The sequence below is a fragment of the Cornus florida genome, unplaced genomic scaffold (genome assembly GCF_030987335.1).
Source record: "Cornus florida cultivar Cherokee Brave unplaced genomic scaffold, ASM3098733v1 CherokeeBrave_3.0.0_Hap2_Chr02, whole genome shotgun sequence".
NCBI classification, from domain to species: Eukaryota; Viridiplantae; Streptophyta; class Magnoliopsida; order Cornales; family Cornaceae; genus Cornus; species Cornus florida.
The window spans coordinates 4,900,001-4,918,845 of NW_026775572.1; the positions used below are offsets into that span (position 1 = coordinate 4,900,001).

The 18,845-nt window shown below is 36.9% G+C and overlaps 1 protein-coding gene across 1 annotated transcript in view; it reads left to right on the forward strand.

Annotated features, from left to right (window-relative positions):
* Positions 1 to 18,845, forward strand: part of LOC132293244 (uncharacterized) — a 35,467-nt gene that overhangs the window by 11,789 nt on the left and 4,833 nt on the right. The window contains exons 4-6 of the mRNA XM_059790625.1: positions 8,976 to 9,061; positions 13,188 to 13,429; positions 16,867 to 17,056. Coding sequence (XP_059646608.1) covers positions 8,976 to 9,061; positions 13,188 to 13,429; positions 16,867 to 17,056 — 518 coding nt within the window. The remainder of the gene's footprint in view (positions 1 to 8,975; positions 9,062 to 13,187; positions 13,430 to 16,866; positions 17,057 to 18,845) is intronic.

Here is an 18,845-nt window from a genome sequence, read left to right on the forward strand (position 1 = left end):
CGTGAGATAAAGGGCTAAATTCTGGGAATAGTAATCGGCAGATACAGGTGTGGGATTGGGCGGAATATTCGTGGGAGAAATAGTGGGATTGGGCGGAATGGTTTCGGAAGTACCGGAAGAGACGGTAGGATTTCCTTGGACGCCGGTCATCGCCGACTTATACGACATCATAAGAAAAAAAAGAAGCACAAAGCTCTGATACCATGAAGGTTTTTTAAGAAGAAAAATATTCACTCTTCTTATTTTTCAAGAGAGACAATTACAAGATAAATAGTAGAGGAAGGCCACCAAATCAGGAAGCCCACAAAATCAGCAAATCAAATCAGCAAAACTCTAGGCTAGAAAACAGGAAACAGAAACTACTAAAATCTGAAATATTAGTTTCAGATTTTATTTTCAAAATTGAATTTCCTAATTTATTTCCTAGAAATCTGACAACTATAGAGAGAGAAATGGTAGAGAGAGTGTGTTGAAACGAATTGAATTGAAGGAGAACAGTAGAAGACAAGAGAGTGTAAATTGATGCAGAAAAGGGAAAATTGGAGTAAATATTGCAATTATAAAGTGCAGGAAGCCTTCATTCATTGCTTAGGGAGTCGGTGTTACCGTGTTTTATATATATACACATATTATATATGAATTAATGTATAACACAAGAAACACCCAACTTCTTTTAAAGCTAAACCGAATTTCTAACAGATCCACCCACACCGTTATAAATATAAATTTGAATAGGTATCTAAAATCTACTCTGTTTCATATGTATTTTAAACTATGAGTTATTATTATTATAAACGAGAGGCATAAAGTATTAGTATCATTGACCCTTCCTATGGATGCATTTAAGGTTATGATGTTAACTTCACTTGGCCTACTAGTTGTGATTTAATGTACTTAAATGCCATTTTATTATATGATTATATCTATATATATATATATATATATATAAGTTGAATTAAAGTATTGAAAGGTCATTAGCTTGAACCTTCTTAGGTGTTCTATCATTATCTTCATCATTACTTTCTATCATTAAAGTACATATATATATATATATATATATATATTCTGGGAATCCAACGATATCTTGACCTGATACTTGGTATAGATATATTAAATAAAAAAGTAGAAAAAATAAAAGGAATAGATATAAGGTTATTAATTGATACTTTAAACTTAACTTCACTTTCAAGTTTCAACAAAGATTAGGGAATTTAAAGCCATTTAAATGTTATGAAAAAGCAAAATGGCTGCAGTTAGTAAGTCTTGACGCACACATATTTACCTAATTATGTACAGTGGAAGAATTTGTTCACTCCAGTAATATATTAATCTTACATATCTCAATAGTTTTTTATTTTATTTTTGGTCAGATTTATAATTTAAGAATCCAATTGTTAGATTGAATCCCCTCTGGATTAAAGTTTTATTCTGAAGGTTTTACCAAGAGAAATCCACAGTGGGGTGAGTTGATTATACCCTTGTGAGTGTGACTGTGTGTATATATATATACACATATATGTTATTGTGATATCTGAAGCACAATAAGCTCAATTTACTTATACTAGTGTAGTGTTTTCGGATCCATCACAAGGAGTGTCAATATGCCCAGGAAACAATAGCTGCAACAATGACAAGCCTTATTGGAAAAACTCTAAAACAATATGTATGAAAAGCATAAAACAATTAAGTCGTTGACATGTACAAGTGATAGCACGCATTCAAGACTCCAAGTCTCAAACACACTTCCACCTGTTAAATTCTAAGTGAACTAATCACAGTATGGTACAGTTCCACCATCCACTAATTTTATTTTATTTTATTATTATTATTATTATTATTATTATTATTTTTGTGTCAATGAGAATCTGATAAAAGCTTGAAACAGTAAATAGTTTAGTATATGCAATGTTAATGTAGGCAGATTTGATTTCCAAACATAAAAACTCTCTATCGACGTGGCACAAGTTTGTTGACTAGGCTATTAATAATTTACCACATAAATACACACATATAAATATATAAGTGCCTGTGTATGTAAATTATTATATACTAGACAATTTCACTTTCATGATAAATCTACATCTGATCTCATGATAAGAGAGAATGACTAAATATTGACATCACATTGTATGTCCATTTTGAATTCAACCATATAGCAAGTCCAGTCATAATATTACACATGCACACATATATAAACTATATAACCAGTCCTTTTCGCTCCTCTTTCTAGTGTTTGAACTCTAAGTTCATGGTTCTATGTGTGTTCATTTTTAGTGTCGTTTGATTCTATAAAGCTGATTAGGGCACTCCTTCCTTTCATAAATCAGGCACTCCTTTGATTAAGGATAGCAAAAGGACTAATTTAACCAATGATATGCACAAATCTTTTGGAAGAACTCTGCTAAGAAGGTGCTTCCTTGATTCCCTTTTTTGGAAATAGAAATTAGTTTGAACTTAATTTGGTGTTGTTATATGGAGCAAATGGATAATTAGTAATAGGTCATTGAATCATAAGGTTGAAATTTAAAGAATACCAATAGGTTATTGCCTAAGGTCTAGAAGAAAAAGACTAATAAATCTAACCCATACATTGTGCATGCTTCCCTTGTGTGTTATTATAAATTAAAGGACCAACAAATTATCTTACATAATTTTACCAAATTATGGCATCAATAGTCAATGTATAACTATCTATATATTCAAACTAATTTTCTACCAAGGGGAAAACAGGGTGATACATAACCGCCTAAAAAAACAGAGAAGATATTGAAATTAATGAAGAACTATTTATTGGGTAGATGTAATAAAAAACTATATTCTTTCAATTAATTGGTATTAAAAATTTGAATTCAAATAAAGAAAACATTGCAATTAATGAGAATTGGTTATTTGGTAAATAAAATTAAAATGCAGCTGCTCTGATATTAAATTTGGAGTTTTTATGAGGCCCCCAAAGGCCAAAACAGTGTTGGAAGATCTTCGTCAAGACTACTATTATTTTAAGTCATCTCGGATTAGTATGTATTTATATCGGCCTTTTATGTCAAGGGAATGGTTTTTCCGTTAAAATTCTTGAGAATGGAGGGTATTCTTGGCAAGTCAAATTGGTTCTTGTGAATGGAGGGTTGAAAGATCTTCATTAATACTACTATTATTTTAAGTCATCTTGGATAACGATGTATTTATATCGGCCATTTATGTCATGAGAATGATTTTTCCATTAAAATTCTTGAGAATGAAGGGTATTCATGGAAGTCAAATTGGTTATTGTTAGTCAGGTGACCTGACCAATTGATTGGAAAAAGAAAGCTTTTCTTTCATAGTTTTTCTTGCTTTCTGACATAAATTCCAATTGGAAATATATCATCAGCCTTCTCTTTTAACTTTTTGACAATTTTTTTTTTTTTTTGATAAGTAAAATTGTATAAAAGCACTCAAAAGGGGAACGCATTCCAAGACAAGGCCAAATAGGGCCTCTAGACATTCAAGGAGCCCAAAAAATCGACTATCTATAATATCTCCCTACAAACCAACAAAAAAGAGTAGAAATAATATAGAACTTAAGCATAGAAATAGAATTCTCCTTTCCTTTGAGAGATCTCTTGATCCTCTCGAGCCAAGTACACCACCAAACACATAAGGGCATAACTCTCCAAACATCCCGGACTTAGGCCCCCCACTATATAACATCTCCAAGCCTCAATCAACCCTTTGGAGGATTTGGGCATGACCCACAGCACTCCAAACAAACCAAGCATCAAATCCCAACAATCTCTAGCTATGGTGCAACGCAAAAGGAGGTGATCCACCGTCTACTCATCACGAAAACACAAGCAACAACAGTTGACCACAACCTGATTCCTTCTCCTTAAATGATCCTGGGTCAAAATCTTCCCCAAAACAGATGTCCAAGCAAGGAAGGCCACCTTAAGCGAAGCCCTAGATCGCCAAATAGCCTTCCACGGGAAGGAAGCCCCAGACTCCTCCATACGACACCTATAGAAGGACCTAACATCAAACCGACCCTGAGAAGCAGGGGCCCAAACCCAACAATTAGAAACACCACCCCGTAATCTCTTGACGATACAACTCCTTTAAAAAACCAATGGAATCCTCAATTTCCCAATCCTGAAAGTGCCTCCTGAAACGAACATCCCAAGACGATATTCCTCTATCAAGCCGATAATAGTCGACCACCATGGCCTGCCTATCCATGGCAATCTTGAAGAGTCGGGGGAAAATGAGAGTAAGAGAGCGGTCACCACACCAAACGTCCTCCCAGAAACTGATCCTCCTATCATCCTTGAGTCAAAATCTAATGTGTTTAGAGAATCCATCCCACCCCTTCCGAATGAGTTTCCAAACTCCCACATCCCTTGGAAAGCGTCCCTCAAGAGAACACCATCCTCCTCTCCCCTCCCCAAATTTACTCGCTACCACTTTCCTCCAAAGCCTATGCCTCTCTACCCTGAACCTCTGAAGCCACTTCCTAAGAAGAGCCTTATTAAAAGGCACCAATCTTCTAAAACCCAAACCTCCATCCCAGATTGGACTACAAAGCTGCTCCCAGCAAACTAGATGATACTTGAATTCCTCCCCCATCCCTCCCCCCCCAAACAGATAATTCCGCTGCAATCTCTCAATTCTCTCAGCCACAGAAGAGGGAATCTGGAATAGAGAGAGAAAATAAGTGAGGAGGCTTGAAAGGGTGCTCTTAATCAGAGTGCCCCTTCCTCCCTTGGAAAGGTATTGCATCTTCCATCCTGCCAGTCCCTTTCGAATCTTTCCACAATAGGATCCTAGTTGCCCACACACCACGAGGATGATCCAAGGGGTAAACCCAAATAAGAAATGGGAAAGGAGCCAACACAACATCCAAGGATATCAGCGAACGACGCGATTTTAGGGACCTCCCCAATTAGCACCAAAACGCTCTTCCCCACATTCACCTTCAAACCGGAGATAACTTGGAACCAAATCAAAACACATCTCAAATATCTCATTTAGGTCACCTCTGCATCACAAAACACAAGAGTATCATCCGCGGACATCAAGTGAGAGATCTACAACTAACTAGTAGCATCCCTACCCACCCTAAAGCCTCTTAGAAAACCCAAATCCACAGCCCTTCTCATCAATCTAATGATAGTCTCCATTACAATAAGGAACAAAAAAGGCTAAAGCGGATCTCCTTGTCTCAAACCCCTCGAACTAGGGAAAAATCCCGTCGGGACACCATTCACAAGAACAGAGAATCGAGCACTAGAAATACAAACCTGAATCCATCTCCTCCATCTCACACCAAATCCCATCCTCTCCGTCAAATAGAGAAAGAAACTCTAGCTCACATGATCGTACGCCTTCTCAATGTCCAATTTGCAAATAACACCAGGAACCCCATTACACAATCTGGAATCCATACATTCGCTAGCTATAGGGGCTGAGTCCAAAATCTGACGACCTCCAACAAAAGCATTTTGAGAGTCAGAAATACCGCCATCCAAAACTTTTCTTAATCTCGCTGCAAGAACCTTTGATTAGGCTCCCTTATTCGAGCCTTCTAAGGATTTTCCCTCCCTTCCTCCAAGCGTTCTCATTTTTAATGGGAATTAAAAGGGGTTTAAAACTAGCATGCTATAGGAATTAGGGGCCCGTTTGGTACGCGTTGTGTTCCCGGGCGTTTTGTTTTAGCCTAAAATAGAACAAGTGTTTTGTAATGGGGCATTCTGAGTTGAAAACGAAACATGTTTGGCGACGAAAATTTGCAGTGAAAATTTTGGAACAGAAATATGGTAGAACATGTTTGCCTGTTCACAATTTTTACTTTCTCTGCAAATAGAATCATGTTCAATAATATTTTATAAAAAATTAGAAATCAAGTTCAGTAATTATGATTTTGATTTTGCAAAAATTGCTTATCACCCATCTATGCAAATATCCTTCTTTGCAATTCTTACCAAAGAACATGCCAACAGCAAGAAAAGAAAACCAACAAACCCATCAAACATCTATATATATATATATACACACACACACACGTCTATATATAGGTGCGAACCATCTTTGTATCTTCTGTTAGTGAACCAAAATTGCTTGTGGATGCGAACCAAAATTGCTTGTTGATTTGTATATAGTTGCGAACCAAAATTGGGTCTCCCTCTCTAAAAAAAAAAAGTTTAATCTGGGTTTGATTATATGGGTTTGATTATAGTGATTACAGAGAGATATGAAAGTGAGTGAGTTTTAGAGAGAGAGAAGACCCAACAAAAAACCCAGAAAACCCAAACTCAAGCAAAGCCCCAAACGATTCCGGTGGTCTGAAATTCGTCGGCATCGTCTTATCTTCATCCAGATAGAGAGAGAAAGCGGTGCTGATAGAAAGTCTGGTGGTGGTGTTTTCCGTTGTCGCCAGTGGGTTGTGTCTTCCATCATCGTCGGTGGGTGGGATGAGATGATGGGTGATGGTAGGGTGAGAATGGGTGTCACCGGCAGCCTCTGCTTCCAGTTCATGGTCGGCGGATCGCCGCCCAACCCGTGGGAGGATTTCCAGTCCAATCGCAGAGGTTAGGGTTTGGTTGCCTTTAAATCGCCAGAGGTTAGCGCTTCAGAAGAGAGAGAAAGTGCAGAGAAAAATGGGCCAAAATGTTTCGTCCGCCACAGTAGCCGCATAGTGCTAGCGCATCCAAAAACATCTATTTCTTGTTTCAGGTTTTGGGCCCATTTTATGAAATGTTCTGGTACTGTTGGCTATAAAACAAGTGCACACAAACATAAAGTGGGCCAAAATATAGCTACTGTAGAGGGCCTGGAACAGAATAAGACAATACAGAACACATACCAAACAGGCCCTAGATGCCTCACTTTTTACTCCCTATTTCAATCATTACATGATTTATAGATGTTCATCATCATAAAAGTCTACGTGGGCGTCAAAGAATTGAATCCAAAGTAATTAGAATGGCAGTATCTTTTGGGGCATATTTTTGTACTTAGTGACATTTGATGTTTCAAATTTTACATCAAGCACAACTTTCAGTGATGAATGCTAACATACAAGATTTATGTCATATGACGTGGGTGAGAGTATGAGAGCAGTTAGCTTTGTGCAAATAACGTCGAATGTTAGGTATTTATCATTTTTCTTCTTACAATATCATGATGTTAGAAATGATTTAAATCAAGGGCACATCTAGTCTTCCTTTTATGACAAGAATAAAAAACACTCGAGAGCATCAAGTGGGGACGGAATCACTTGTAATATGTATCATGGGAGGAAAGGGTGGTGCTCTTGAGCTGTTGGGAGAGATTGATTGCCCTTGTATTCTCAATTGCTTCATTTCAAGGATTTTTTTTTTTTTTTTTTTCACTAACATTGTATTTGGAGCTCCAAAATCCATGCATGATTTCAATCTGGGGAACATACAATCCTCATTTCTTTTAGGGTTTAAATCATTAAATTGTGTGTATGTTCTGGGTTTGATTGGGTTGTATATATATTTAAACCAAATGGGTGTTCTGTGTATTTGTTCTAGGTTTGATTAGGTTGTGTGTGTATGTATATATATATATATATATATATATATATATATATATATATATATATAAGCACCAAGTGGGTGTTTTACATATATACACACAAATGTATCATTTGACAACCCAAAAAAAAAAAAAAAATAGTCTGCTGAATTTCTTCTCTCATACCTTCTCAAATACAATCACCAATTAAACCCAAATCAATCACAATAATCAAAAACCCAAATCAATCGCCAATTTAAAATGATCAACAAAGAATCCAAACCCCGAAGTAGATATAAAGATGATTCAAACCAGTATATGGTAGAAAGACTTGTTGTTTCCGATTGAATTCACATAGAGTTGTAATCGGAAAGGTCGGAGCTTGAACTGAAAAAGGGGAGCATGGTGGGGTTGGTTTGGGTTGAAGAAGAGAGAGTGGGTTGGGGTGTGAATGGAGGTGGTTTGAGAGAGTAGTGATACCATGTGGAAGAAGAATTGGAGATAAAGAAAGATGGATTTTGTGTTAGCTTAGTTTGGGGGTGGAAGTGATTGGAGCCAGCCGCCGGAATAGTGACGAAGATAGAGGGGGAGGGGAGAGAGAGAAATAACATAGGAGTATACAAATTTGTTAATTTAATATATATAAAAAGCTTTTTGTTATGACAAACCCAACGAATCTAGGATAGAATCAAGAATCACGACAGAAAAGTAAACACACCACACAAAGAACACGAAGATTTATACGTGGTTCGGCAACAACCTACGTCCACGGTTGAGATCCAGCGAAAGTCTTCACTCTCTGTAGAATCGGAGATTACAAGTTTTTAGCCCCTCATTGTGTTTCTCTTCGAATTTCAAAGTCTCTCTCTTGTACCACTCCAAACCCTAAGGACCCTTATATATCGGGCCACAAGAGACTAATTAGGGTCCACGACCCATGAGCAAAAACGGGTCAAAAATTTTCCTCAGGGCCAAGCCCCCGAACTCCCAAAGCCTTGGTGGGCTTGGGTCCACACAAAGCTCATCCAACGGGTCGCAACGCAACCCGACAACAAGTTCGGGCCACAACATCACACTTTTAAATAAACATTAAACATGGTGGTCAAATTTGTCATTTCAAATATCACTTAACAGCCCCTTCACGGAATGGGGTAAAATGATCACTTTTATTAGTTGCGGGGGTTATTTGTTATTACAGGGGGTTATATGATGTTTTTAGAAAGTGGAGGGGTTTTTTTATGATTTTAACCCTTTATTTAATCAAACAAAGGGAAGAGACCATTGTTGGTCTCAAATTCTTCTTCAATTTCCTCATTCTGAACCATTCTACTATCTTGTTTTTCACATATCCATATGTATGCATATAAGTACAGGTATTTATATATTTATTTTCATGCAAATATGGCACATTGTATACTTAGATATTTACTTCCCCTGTATTCTTCCATTAAATATTGCAGGGGACTTACGAGAAAGGAACAAGAGATGAGATTGAAGAGTTTCTTTATCAGTTAGTAGATGTCAATGGTGATGGAATCCTGGGGAGGTAGAACCATAAACTCTTAATATGATTTGACCTAGGGTAGTCGTTAGGGATTCTTTTCTCTTATACAGTTTTTATAGATTGATTCTAGTAAAAGAAATATTTTTTTCTATGCGATTTAGTCTCCTGAATAGCTGTTCCTTGAATAGGGACATGCCTAAGGGAGTTAAGCTAGTTATTTGATATTTCTGTGCTTTATAGTTTAGTTTCAGCTAAAAGAACTCTTAAGGAATTTATGTAGTGAGTTAAGGGTGGATGCAATTGAAATTATGAAGTATTATACTGAAGAACCAACTATATTTTATTGTTTTAAAATGCTAAAAGTTTTAGTTTATTAAGTGGTAGTTTATTACAATGCAAAAGATTAAAGATAAAGGTGAGCAGGAAAAAGAACAACATTAACATCTATTGACCAGGACTATTTCTCATAAGTGTGAGCACTGCATTGTCTTAATATGCAAGTACAATAGGTGACCACATTTTTTCCATCTTAATTGACACTCAGCTCTGTAAAAAAACTCATTGTTGATCAGCAATTTAAATTTAGTTTGTAATTCATTTCAATAGCCATCCAGCAATTTCACAACCAGCATTCTTGGGATATTTATTTATTTATGATAAATAAGCAATTCATTAAAAAAGTGTTCAAAAGGGGAACGCGTCCCTACAAAACCACAAAAACCTGGGAACCCTAAGGCCCTAGGGAAGCCAAAAACTCAACAATCTCCTCAGCAGAAGAGTCTACCCGAACCCCAAAAATAGAGAAAGCTAATAACAGAAGATTTCAGAACACTGATGGAAGATTCCTCTCCTTCAAAGGATCTTCCATTTCACTCCCTCCACAAACACCACCAAAGGCACAAAGGCGCCATCCTCCAGAACCCTCGAGCCTGTGCTCCCACCCAACCCCCTCTCCAGGTGTCCATCAAACCTCTCGTAGATCTAGGCATGACCTAATAAACTCCAAATAAACCTAGCAAAAGGTTCCAACAATCAACCGCCATTGCACAATGCAAAAGAAGATGATCAACCGACTCGCCATTGCACTTACACATGCAACACCAATTTACCGTGATAAGCTTTCTCCTTCTTAAATTATCTAGCGTCAAAATTTTACCCTACACAACCGTCCAAGCAAAAAAGGCCACTTTCAATGGCACCTTAGTACGCCACACTGCCTTCCAAGCGAATACCACCCATCCGAGTCCAAAAGGCATCCGAAGAAAGATCTCACACTAAACATTCCCCTAGCAGAAGAAATCCAAACAAGAGAATCCCTACCTCCTCCCCGGATCACCTGGCTATACAACAACTCTAAAAAATCAAAAACATCATCCATCTCCCAATCCTGAAAAGATCGCTGAAAAAGCACATCCTAAACCGGTCTCCCGCTATTAAGGCGATAACAGTCAGCTTCCAAGACATGCCTATCCACCGCAATCCTAAACAGTCTAGGGAAAGAGCATGCTAAAGTGCAGTCTCCACACCACACATCCTCCCAAAACCGAATCTCCCCACCATCATGAACTCTGAATCTGATATGCTTAGAAAACTCATTCAATCCCTTCCGAATGTCTTTCTAAACCCAGGAATAGACACCACAACCGAGCACCCCCCCCCCCCCCCCCCCCCCCCTTTCTTCCCAAAGCGACACAATATCACCCTTCTCCATAATCTATCCCGCTCAATACCAAACCTCCACAACCACTTACCTAACAAGGCCCTGTTAAAAGGCAACAATCACTCAATCACAATCCTCCAAACTTAACAGGCTTACGCACCTGCTCCCAACGAACCAGATGATACTTAAACTCATCCCCCAAACCTCCCCATAAAAAGTTCCTCTGAAGTCTTTCAATACAAGCAACAATTGAGGATGGAATCTGGAAAAGTGATAAATAATATGTGGGAATGCTCGACAAAGTGCTTTTCAACAAGGTAACCCACTGAACACTAAAAAGACCCAAAATGAGACTCCAACAGTTATGGGCCACAAGACAATGTAAAAGAAGTTGATCCCCGGACTCTTCATCATTCTTATACAAACAACACCGATTGATAATGATTTGTCCTCTCCTCCTCAAATTGTCCAGAGTCAAGATCCTACCCCAAGCTGCAGTCCAAACAAAAAAGGTCACCCTAAGAGGCGCCTTTGAATGCCAAACCGTCTTCCACGGGAAAGTGGTACTGTGAAACCCAGAGAGACAGAAAAAGAAGACCGGACCTAAAAAGTCCCCTGCGCAGAAGGCACGCAAGTCAAGGAATCCGAACCAGTACTGCGCAGAAGGCACACAAGTCAAGGAATCCGAACCAGTACCATCCACCTCCTGTCTATACAAGAGAGTCAGCAACCCAGTAACGTCATCCAACTCCCAATCCTGAAAGGATCGCCGGAACCGCACATCCGAAGACAACCTACCGTTATCAAGACAGTAGCAGTCAACAACCAAAGCATGTCTATCATCAGCAATCCTGAACAACCTTGGGAACAAACAAGACATTCACTTTCAAACCCGAGACTGCTTGAAAACAGATCAACACCGACCTCAAATATCTCATCCGAGACACCTCAGCCTCGCAAAAGACACGAGTATCATCTGCAAACAAGAAGTGAGAAATCTCTAACTGATGCATAACATCCCTTCCCACCCTAAAACCCCTGATGAAACCCACCTCCACAGCCCTCCCAATCAATCTACTAAGCCCTTCCATCACAATGATGAACAGAAGTGGTGATAATGGATCTCCCTGACGCAAATCTCGCGAACTACCAAAGAAACCAGTCGGGACCCCATTCACCGACAATGAGAATCTCGCTTAAGAAATATTGAACTCAATCCAATTCCTCCGTTGTCCCCCAAAACCCATCCTTACCATCAAGTATAGCAAAAAACTCTAACTAACATGATCATAAGCTTTCTCCACATCCAACTTACACAAGACTCCTGGAACCCCACTCCTTCAATCTATCATCAACACACTCCCTAGCAATAAGAACAGAATCCAAAATCTGACGCTCTCCTATGAAAGCATTATGAGATTCCGAAATAACCTCATCCAAGACCACCCTCAATCTCAAAGAAAGAACTTTGGCTATTAGTTTGTAAATGCATCCCAACAAACTAATAGGTCTAAAGTACTTCACATCTATGGATCCGCCCTTCTTCGGAATGAGGGCTATAAACGATGCATTAAGAGATTTCTCAAATTTAGGCACGTATTTGAGATTTGGGACATAGGACAACTTTAGGCATAAAAAAAGAAAAACACAAGCAGGATATTAGTTGAATATTCATGTCTTTTAATTAGCTTAGTTAATTATGGACTCCGCTAATTTCAATTGAAAAGAGCCTTGATACCATTGCCACTCTTGCTGATAATAATGATAATGACTATTATTTGCTACTATTCCTGCTTGTTGACTTCTTTTTAGTTGATGAAATCACTTACTTCTTGGGGTGTATATTAGTCTGTTTTGAAACTATAACTTGTGAACATAGTCTTGTTTACAGTTTAGTTTTGTCTAATTAAATTACTTGTCTCCTTTACAAACCACAACGTTTAGTGGCATGGCACTGCAGGCTTTATGTTGTGCATTTGTGTTATTTTGAATTCACGGACTAGAGCATCTACCCGTTGCTTTCTTCCAGCGACAAATTTATAAAAATCAAAGAGGATCCTTGTGTTTTAATATTTGAATTGTGTTCTCAAAATGTGAAAGCCTTGAAAGGAGGCTGTCTTTGGATCACTTGTTGTTTTGAACCTGAAAATTTTGAAACAGAAAAAATATTTGGTGTTTTATCATATGGCCCATTCAAAATAAAAGAAGGGGAATGAATAATTTCTAGAAACAACCAGTGATATATATTTTTTATTTTTGTTTTTAATTTTAATTTATCTCATCGAAAATAAAAAAATAAAAAAGAATTTAAATTGGTTTTTTTTTTTTTTTCGAAAGATCGAATTTAAATTGGTTGTTGGTGCCTTCGTTATTGTTTTTTAAGACAGGTTATTTATGATGAGAGTTAAATTATTTTTAGCTATTATACTGAATAGATAAGCTTCTGGCCAACTTCCTTGCTTCCTTCTGTTAGCATTAATTTACTCGACTTTGGGAATCAACTGCCAGATCGGATCTGGAAGTCGTGTTAACTTCAATGGTTGATGATATATTTTCTCAAAAAATCTCTGAACCTGGATCAAGTTCACATCAGGACATAGTTGGTGTATTCCTCAATGCTGTGAATTTCTCAAAGGCTGATAAAGGATGTGCTGAAAACAATATATCTTTTGAGGATTTCAGAAAGTGGTGTACTCTTGTACCATCTGTCAGGAAGTACCTTGGAAGTCTGTTGATGCCATCTGATCCAGGTTTCTAATTATTAATTTCTTTTTGTAATTCTTCAGTTTCTGTTCATTCATATAACATTTTACTTGATAATTATTAAATTTTTGATAATGAATTGACATATGTTTAAAACATAAAGGAAGAGAGAGAGTTGCCAATGGGAAAGTAGAGACTTTCTCCAATTAAAACAAAGCCAGCAAGAAGAAAACGAGGACAAAACAGAGAATGCTGCTACAAGCTCCCCTCCCATAAAAACTGGTAGAGAACAGTGGCAGCTGCACCCTTGTCCTACATTAAAAACTCTCAAAAGGGACCTAAGGAATATAGTCTCCTTTTGAGAATTATTCTGTATTTTTTTTTTAGTAATAATTTTTCAGTAACTTTGCCTCTGTTGGACAGAATTTCAGCTTCTCTATTCCCCAATCTATAAAATCCAAAAGCATGAAGAGTCCAAAGAGGAAGCCATACTACAGAATTTTAGTAACAAGAAGAGAATCTCTGTGAACTATTCTTATTACGCCTAGCCAGTGATGTGTGTCAATTATAAAAGATCACACGTAATAGAACGAATCCTTGTAGGATAGGGCTATATTGAGGGTGTCAAACCTCAAGGACCGTGTTAGTATCGTTAAGTGTAAAATTATTCCTTATTAGATTCAAAGAGAGAAAATTGAGTTGTTTATCTACTTCTAAATTGCAAAGAATTGAAATTAAACTAAGCTAATGAGAATATGTATCAAGATAATGGGGACTTGGAGATTGACTTCATCACTGGCCTCATAACATGGTTAATTGTCTCAATTATGGGAAATTCACACTAATGCATATTTGGGAATCAAGTGGCTACAAACACACTTCAATTCAATTAAGAATGTGTGTACGAACAAATACTAATCTATAACTCATCTTCAGTTGACATGAATTGTCTACCTACTAATTACTATAATCTACCATGCAGTAGAACTCGTCTTCCCTAGGCAATTCTTATCAAAACATTCATTCATATATTCGTTAAGCGCCATTACATGATAACCACTTCTACCATTAAGAGAAGCCCTAAGCCGTCAATTTCTCACAATAGAAGAGGTTTGAATCCAATTAAAACAAGATTAATTCTAAGACGAGATTAATTTCATCAAAACTGATTATACTCATTAAAACCCAGTTACTTAGTACAACTAAGTCAATTGCTCACAACCATGCAATCAATATACATAGAAAAATCCCCAAAGTTAAGAACAATCAAACCATGCTACTCGGACTAGGGTTACATCAATCCCCTAAGAAGGAATTTAGCTATTCATGGAGAAGGAAGATATCATCGTTGTTGCAAAAATCTTCTCCATGGACCGCCAATTAGAATCTTCAAAACTCTAAAAGCCACCAAGAGATAGAAGAAGAGGAAGAAGAAGCTTCAATAAGTCTTCTCATCTTCTTTTATAGTGGTGAACAAGTCCTAATCCCCCTTGGATGGGCCTTACAGCTTTTGGGGACAATTAGGCCGTAAGGAAACGAAGAAGAGAGATTTTACAACATTCCCGCAGCTTTTGGAAACTTCCTGGTGGTTTGTACTCAAGCGTCAGCTCTGGGTGCTTGTGCTCGAGCTCTGGCTTCTGGTGCTCGAGCATTAGGCTTAGTGCTTGAGCTTTTTGATCTAAAATTTCCGAAGCGTCTTTTCATTCAACACTTAGTTTTTATTCTTGATTTTCTTTGATTAGTGCTTGAGCATTGAAGAGCTGTGCTCGAGCACAAAGAGGTTGTGCTCGAGCTTTGAGGCCTGAATTCCTTCAAATCTACCCGGTTGAGTCCTAAACTGGCTCGGAAGGTCCGGAACATTTCCATAAGCATCGGAAACACCATTCCAAGCATCAAAACCCTGGATTTGTCCATATCTTCGGGTAAAGACCTACAAATAGCAAATAAAAAAAAAAACAGACATAAGAACCGAGATAAATGAACCGCTAAGGCATTAACATATGCACGTTTAAGGGCTCAAATATGAAATATTCAGCGCTTATCAGCCAGCCAGTAAGAATAATGTAATCACCTTCCACCCAAATGTGTCTACAACCAAGAACCTTTGCTTCCGAGCCCTTCAGGCATGCTAATAAACTTTGCTTTTGATGGATTGCCATGGTACATAGAGACTCATAGAAGGGAAATGACCTCTACATCATAATACGTAGCAAGCCATAAGCCAACTTATTGCTTCGGTTACATGGATCCATCTTTTTCAGTAAGCTCTTTGCCCTTTACATATACTTCTTTTTTTTCACATATAGAACTCATTCTTGAGTATCCACTGCCTTTTGGCCACTTGTTTAAAATAATAAATCAATCAGCCTTGGCAGGCTGCTGCATTATGCATCAGTGGTGTGTGGAAAGATTGATACAGCTAAAATGCTGTACTTGTGAGGCTGGTGAGATTCCTCAGGTTAAAGCAACTGCTTTTGAATCCTTTTCATTTTTAAATGTCAGGGAGGTTTTCCGATGTATTACACTTGTAAACTTTTTCAGAGATTTGAGTTGCATAGAAGTTCTGTTTTGTAGCTCCTATATAATTCACATGTACATGGGTTGTGTACTCACTGGCGCTTTTGCTTATGATCAAATAGTAATTATCAAAAGACAAGGAATTTCAACACATTCTGGCCACTATTTCCGGACATCGGTGCCTTCTCTATCGATGAGTGCTTCTGCTACTTAATTTTATTATGAATTTTGGAAGTGTATCGTTTATCGATGAAGAATCAATCATTCAAGTTGATCTGATCAAAATGATGGTCCTTTGATAGTTAAGGACACGAATGTGATGAAAATACTGAGAAAATAATGTTGCTTTGGTCTTAATTTTGTTAGTGGATGTATTCTGGCAACATCATATTTGTAGTTTAAAACTAAAGTTTGATGTTAATTGGGTGAAAATTATAAGACAAAGTAATAAATGCAATCCTGTTTTGAATAATTTAAAATTTGCAAGTGATGCTGTTCTGTTACCATTGAAAACAATTCTACACTTAAAGAGTCCTTTTTCCGTTTGGATTATTATTAAAAAAACAGAATCATTTATGAAAATGGTCTATAGAACCGAGCAGCAGAGTACAAGATTATAATGGTTATACGCCATCATGAACCAATAGGATAGAAGTTGCACAAAGAAAGCATTTATATGACATTAGTCTCAATATTTGCTGTTACAGAGAATTTGACTTCTTATTTTAATATAATTTTCTTTCTTATCATATTACTGTAGAATTCCTTAACAAGAATGCACAGCTTTTCATATGCATATAATCTTATTGTTTGTCATTTTATATTTTAAACTACTGTAATATTTACTCGATTCTTGGAGATAGCATGTATTTTTGGACCTTATTTAAGCAATGTCAAACTAGCATGGCATTAAATATATTTTAGTGCGGGATTTTGCTATCTTCTTATGGATTATTACTTTTGGCAGGGAGACCTGGTTCTCAAGTTCCACTTCTACTGCATTCGGAAAATATTGATTCTAATTCGATATTATTGAGGAAGGAATATGCTTGGCACATAGGAGGTGCCCTCTCTCACCAAGAGCTGGATGAGTGGAAACTTATGTATCATAGCGAATACAATGGCTTAAGTTTCAACACATTCTTGGGCAACATATCGTGAGTATCTTCCTTCTTTTGTTCACTTTCTTGGGTGCTCCCCTGATGGATCTAAACCATCATTTTATGTGATTTTGTTAGAGTATTCTCTTTTTGTGTTGCGTGTATTTAAACCATTCTATTGAGCATGTGTATGTATGTTCTTTCATCTTTTTGCATTAATGTTCTCATATGAGGGTTTTGAAGTCTGCTGGTGTGTTTTGTGTTCTATTTATCAAATCGCCCTTAGTTTCTTCACACTTTGTTGATTCCTAGCCTGGCCTAGTGTAGTTTTTTCTTTTTTCATTTAGTATTTTCCGGAACGAAAGAGAAAAAAAAAAAGAATGAGAGCATGGTAGAAGAACCATAGAAAGATGAAAGAAACAAATTGGTTACTAGTAATTCAATAGGAAAATCCTTTGCATGCCTCCTACGGCTGTTTTGGGAAAAGCTTTCTTGTTTTTTCTAAATCTTTATTATTTTTATTGTAAAGGTTTTTAAGTTGGCTCAGACATTTGTTTAACAAAAGCTTCCATTAAGACATCGTTTGAAAATGGATCTCGTGTTGCATATGACTCTATTGTGGTAATGTAAGAATTCAATAGTAGGACCTTTCATCGTGGTATATGCACCATTTAGTGTATTGTACCAAAAACTAAGCTTCTTCTGTATTGGGTGTATATATAAGTACTTCCGGTATTAAAGCTCGGCACTTGTAGACAGGGGCGGCTCAATATAATTTGAGGCCTTAGGTAAAAAAAACATAAACGTGGCCTTTTAATACGTAATATTATATATATATATATATATATATATATATATATATATATATATATATATATATATGAACGAAAGATTGTGACCGGTGCAAGTTAGAAAGATGAGAAGGAAGTGAGACTTTGGTGGGGGCCATACTGCAAGTAAGACTAGGGGGCCTTCCAGAAAGACACGTGGTGAATTGGAACAAAAGATCGGAGCGGATAGAATAAATTAAGGCGTGAGGGCGAATGAAACAAGGATTTTTCACAGGAAGATGTAATATATTAATATCAAATAATAGTTAATAAATTTATGGCAACTTTTGTTGGAAAATTTTAGTCCAATGCTCCAACAAAATTTTCAATCATTTTAACTTGTGGAGAGGAGGAAAAAAATGTTGAGGAGTAAAAAAAAAATAGGTGACGAATTGGGTTGGGGGGACAAGTTAATAAGAGAATATGAAAAGTTGAAAAAAGTCCTACCTAAATATGGGAGAGAATAAAAATTTAAACATGGGAGAGAATAAAACTGAATTTAGATGAGATGAAATGGTGAGACTGTAATAAGTGCATACGAGGAAAAAAATAAATTATTAGTGGAGGACACAAAAGAACGCTGTAATGAGAGGAGGAAAAAACAAGAGGAAAGGGGGAGAGTTAATAAGAGAATATGGAAAGTTTATCAATCCTAAATTCCTACAATTGTTGGTTAGATATATATTTAATAATTTATACCTTTACTCGTACCCATTCATGTGTTGGATGGAAGAATTCTACTTCTTTATGTTTTAATTCTATTAATAATCTAGATGTAATCTTCCTAATTTATCCTGCTTTGTCTTAATACTTTTTCAGAATAACATATCGCATGGGACTTAATTGAAGTATTAGAAGTATAAATTCATTGTTGCAAACCACTAATTTTTCTTGATCACGATCACCCATATTTTTTATTTTGCCAGTTGCATTAGAGGAGAAAATAAAAAAGAAAGGAAAAAAAAAGAGGTGAGATAATAATAGAAATGAAGAGTTTTAATAGAGGTGGATGAAAA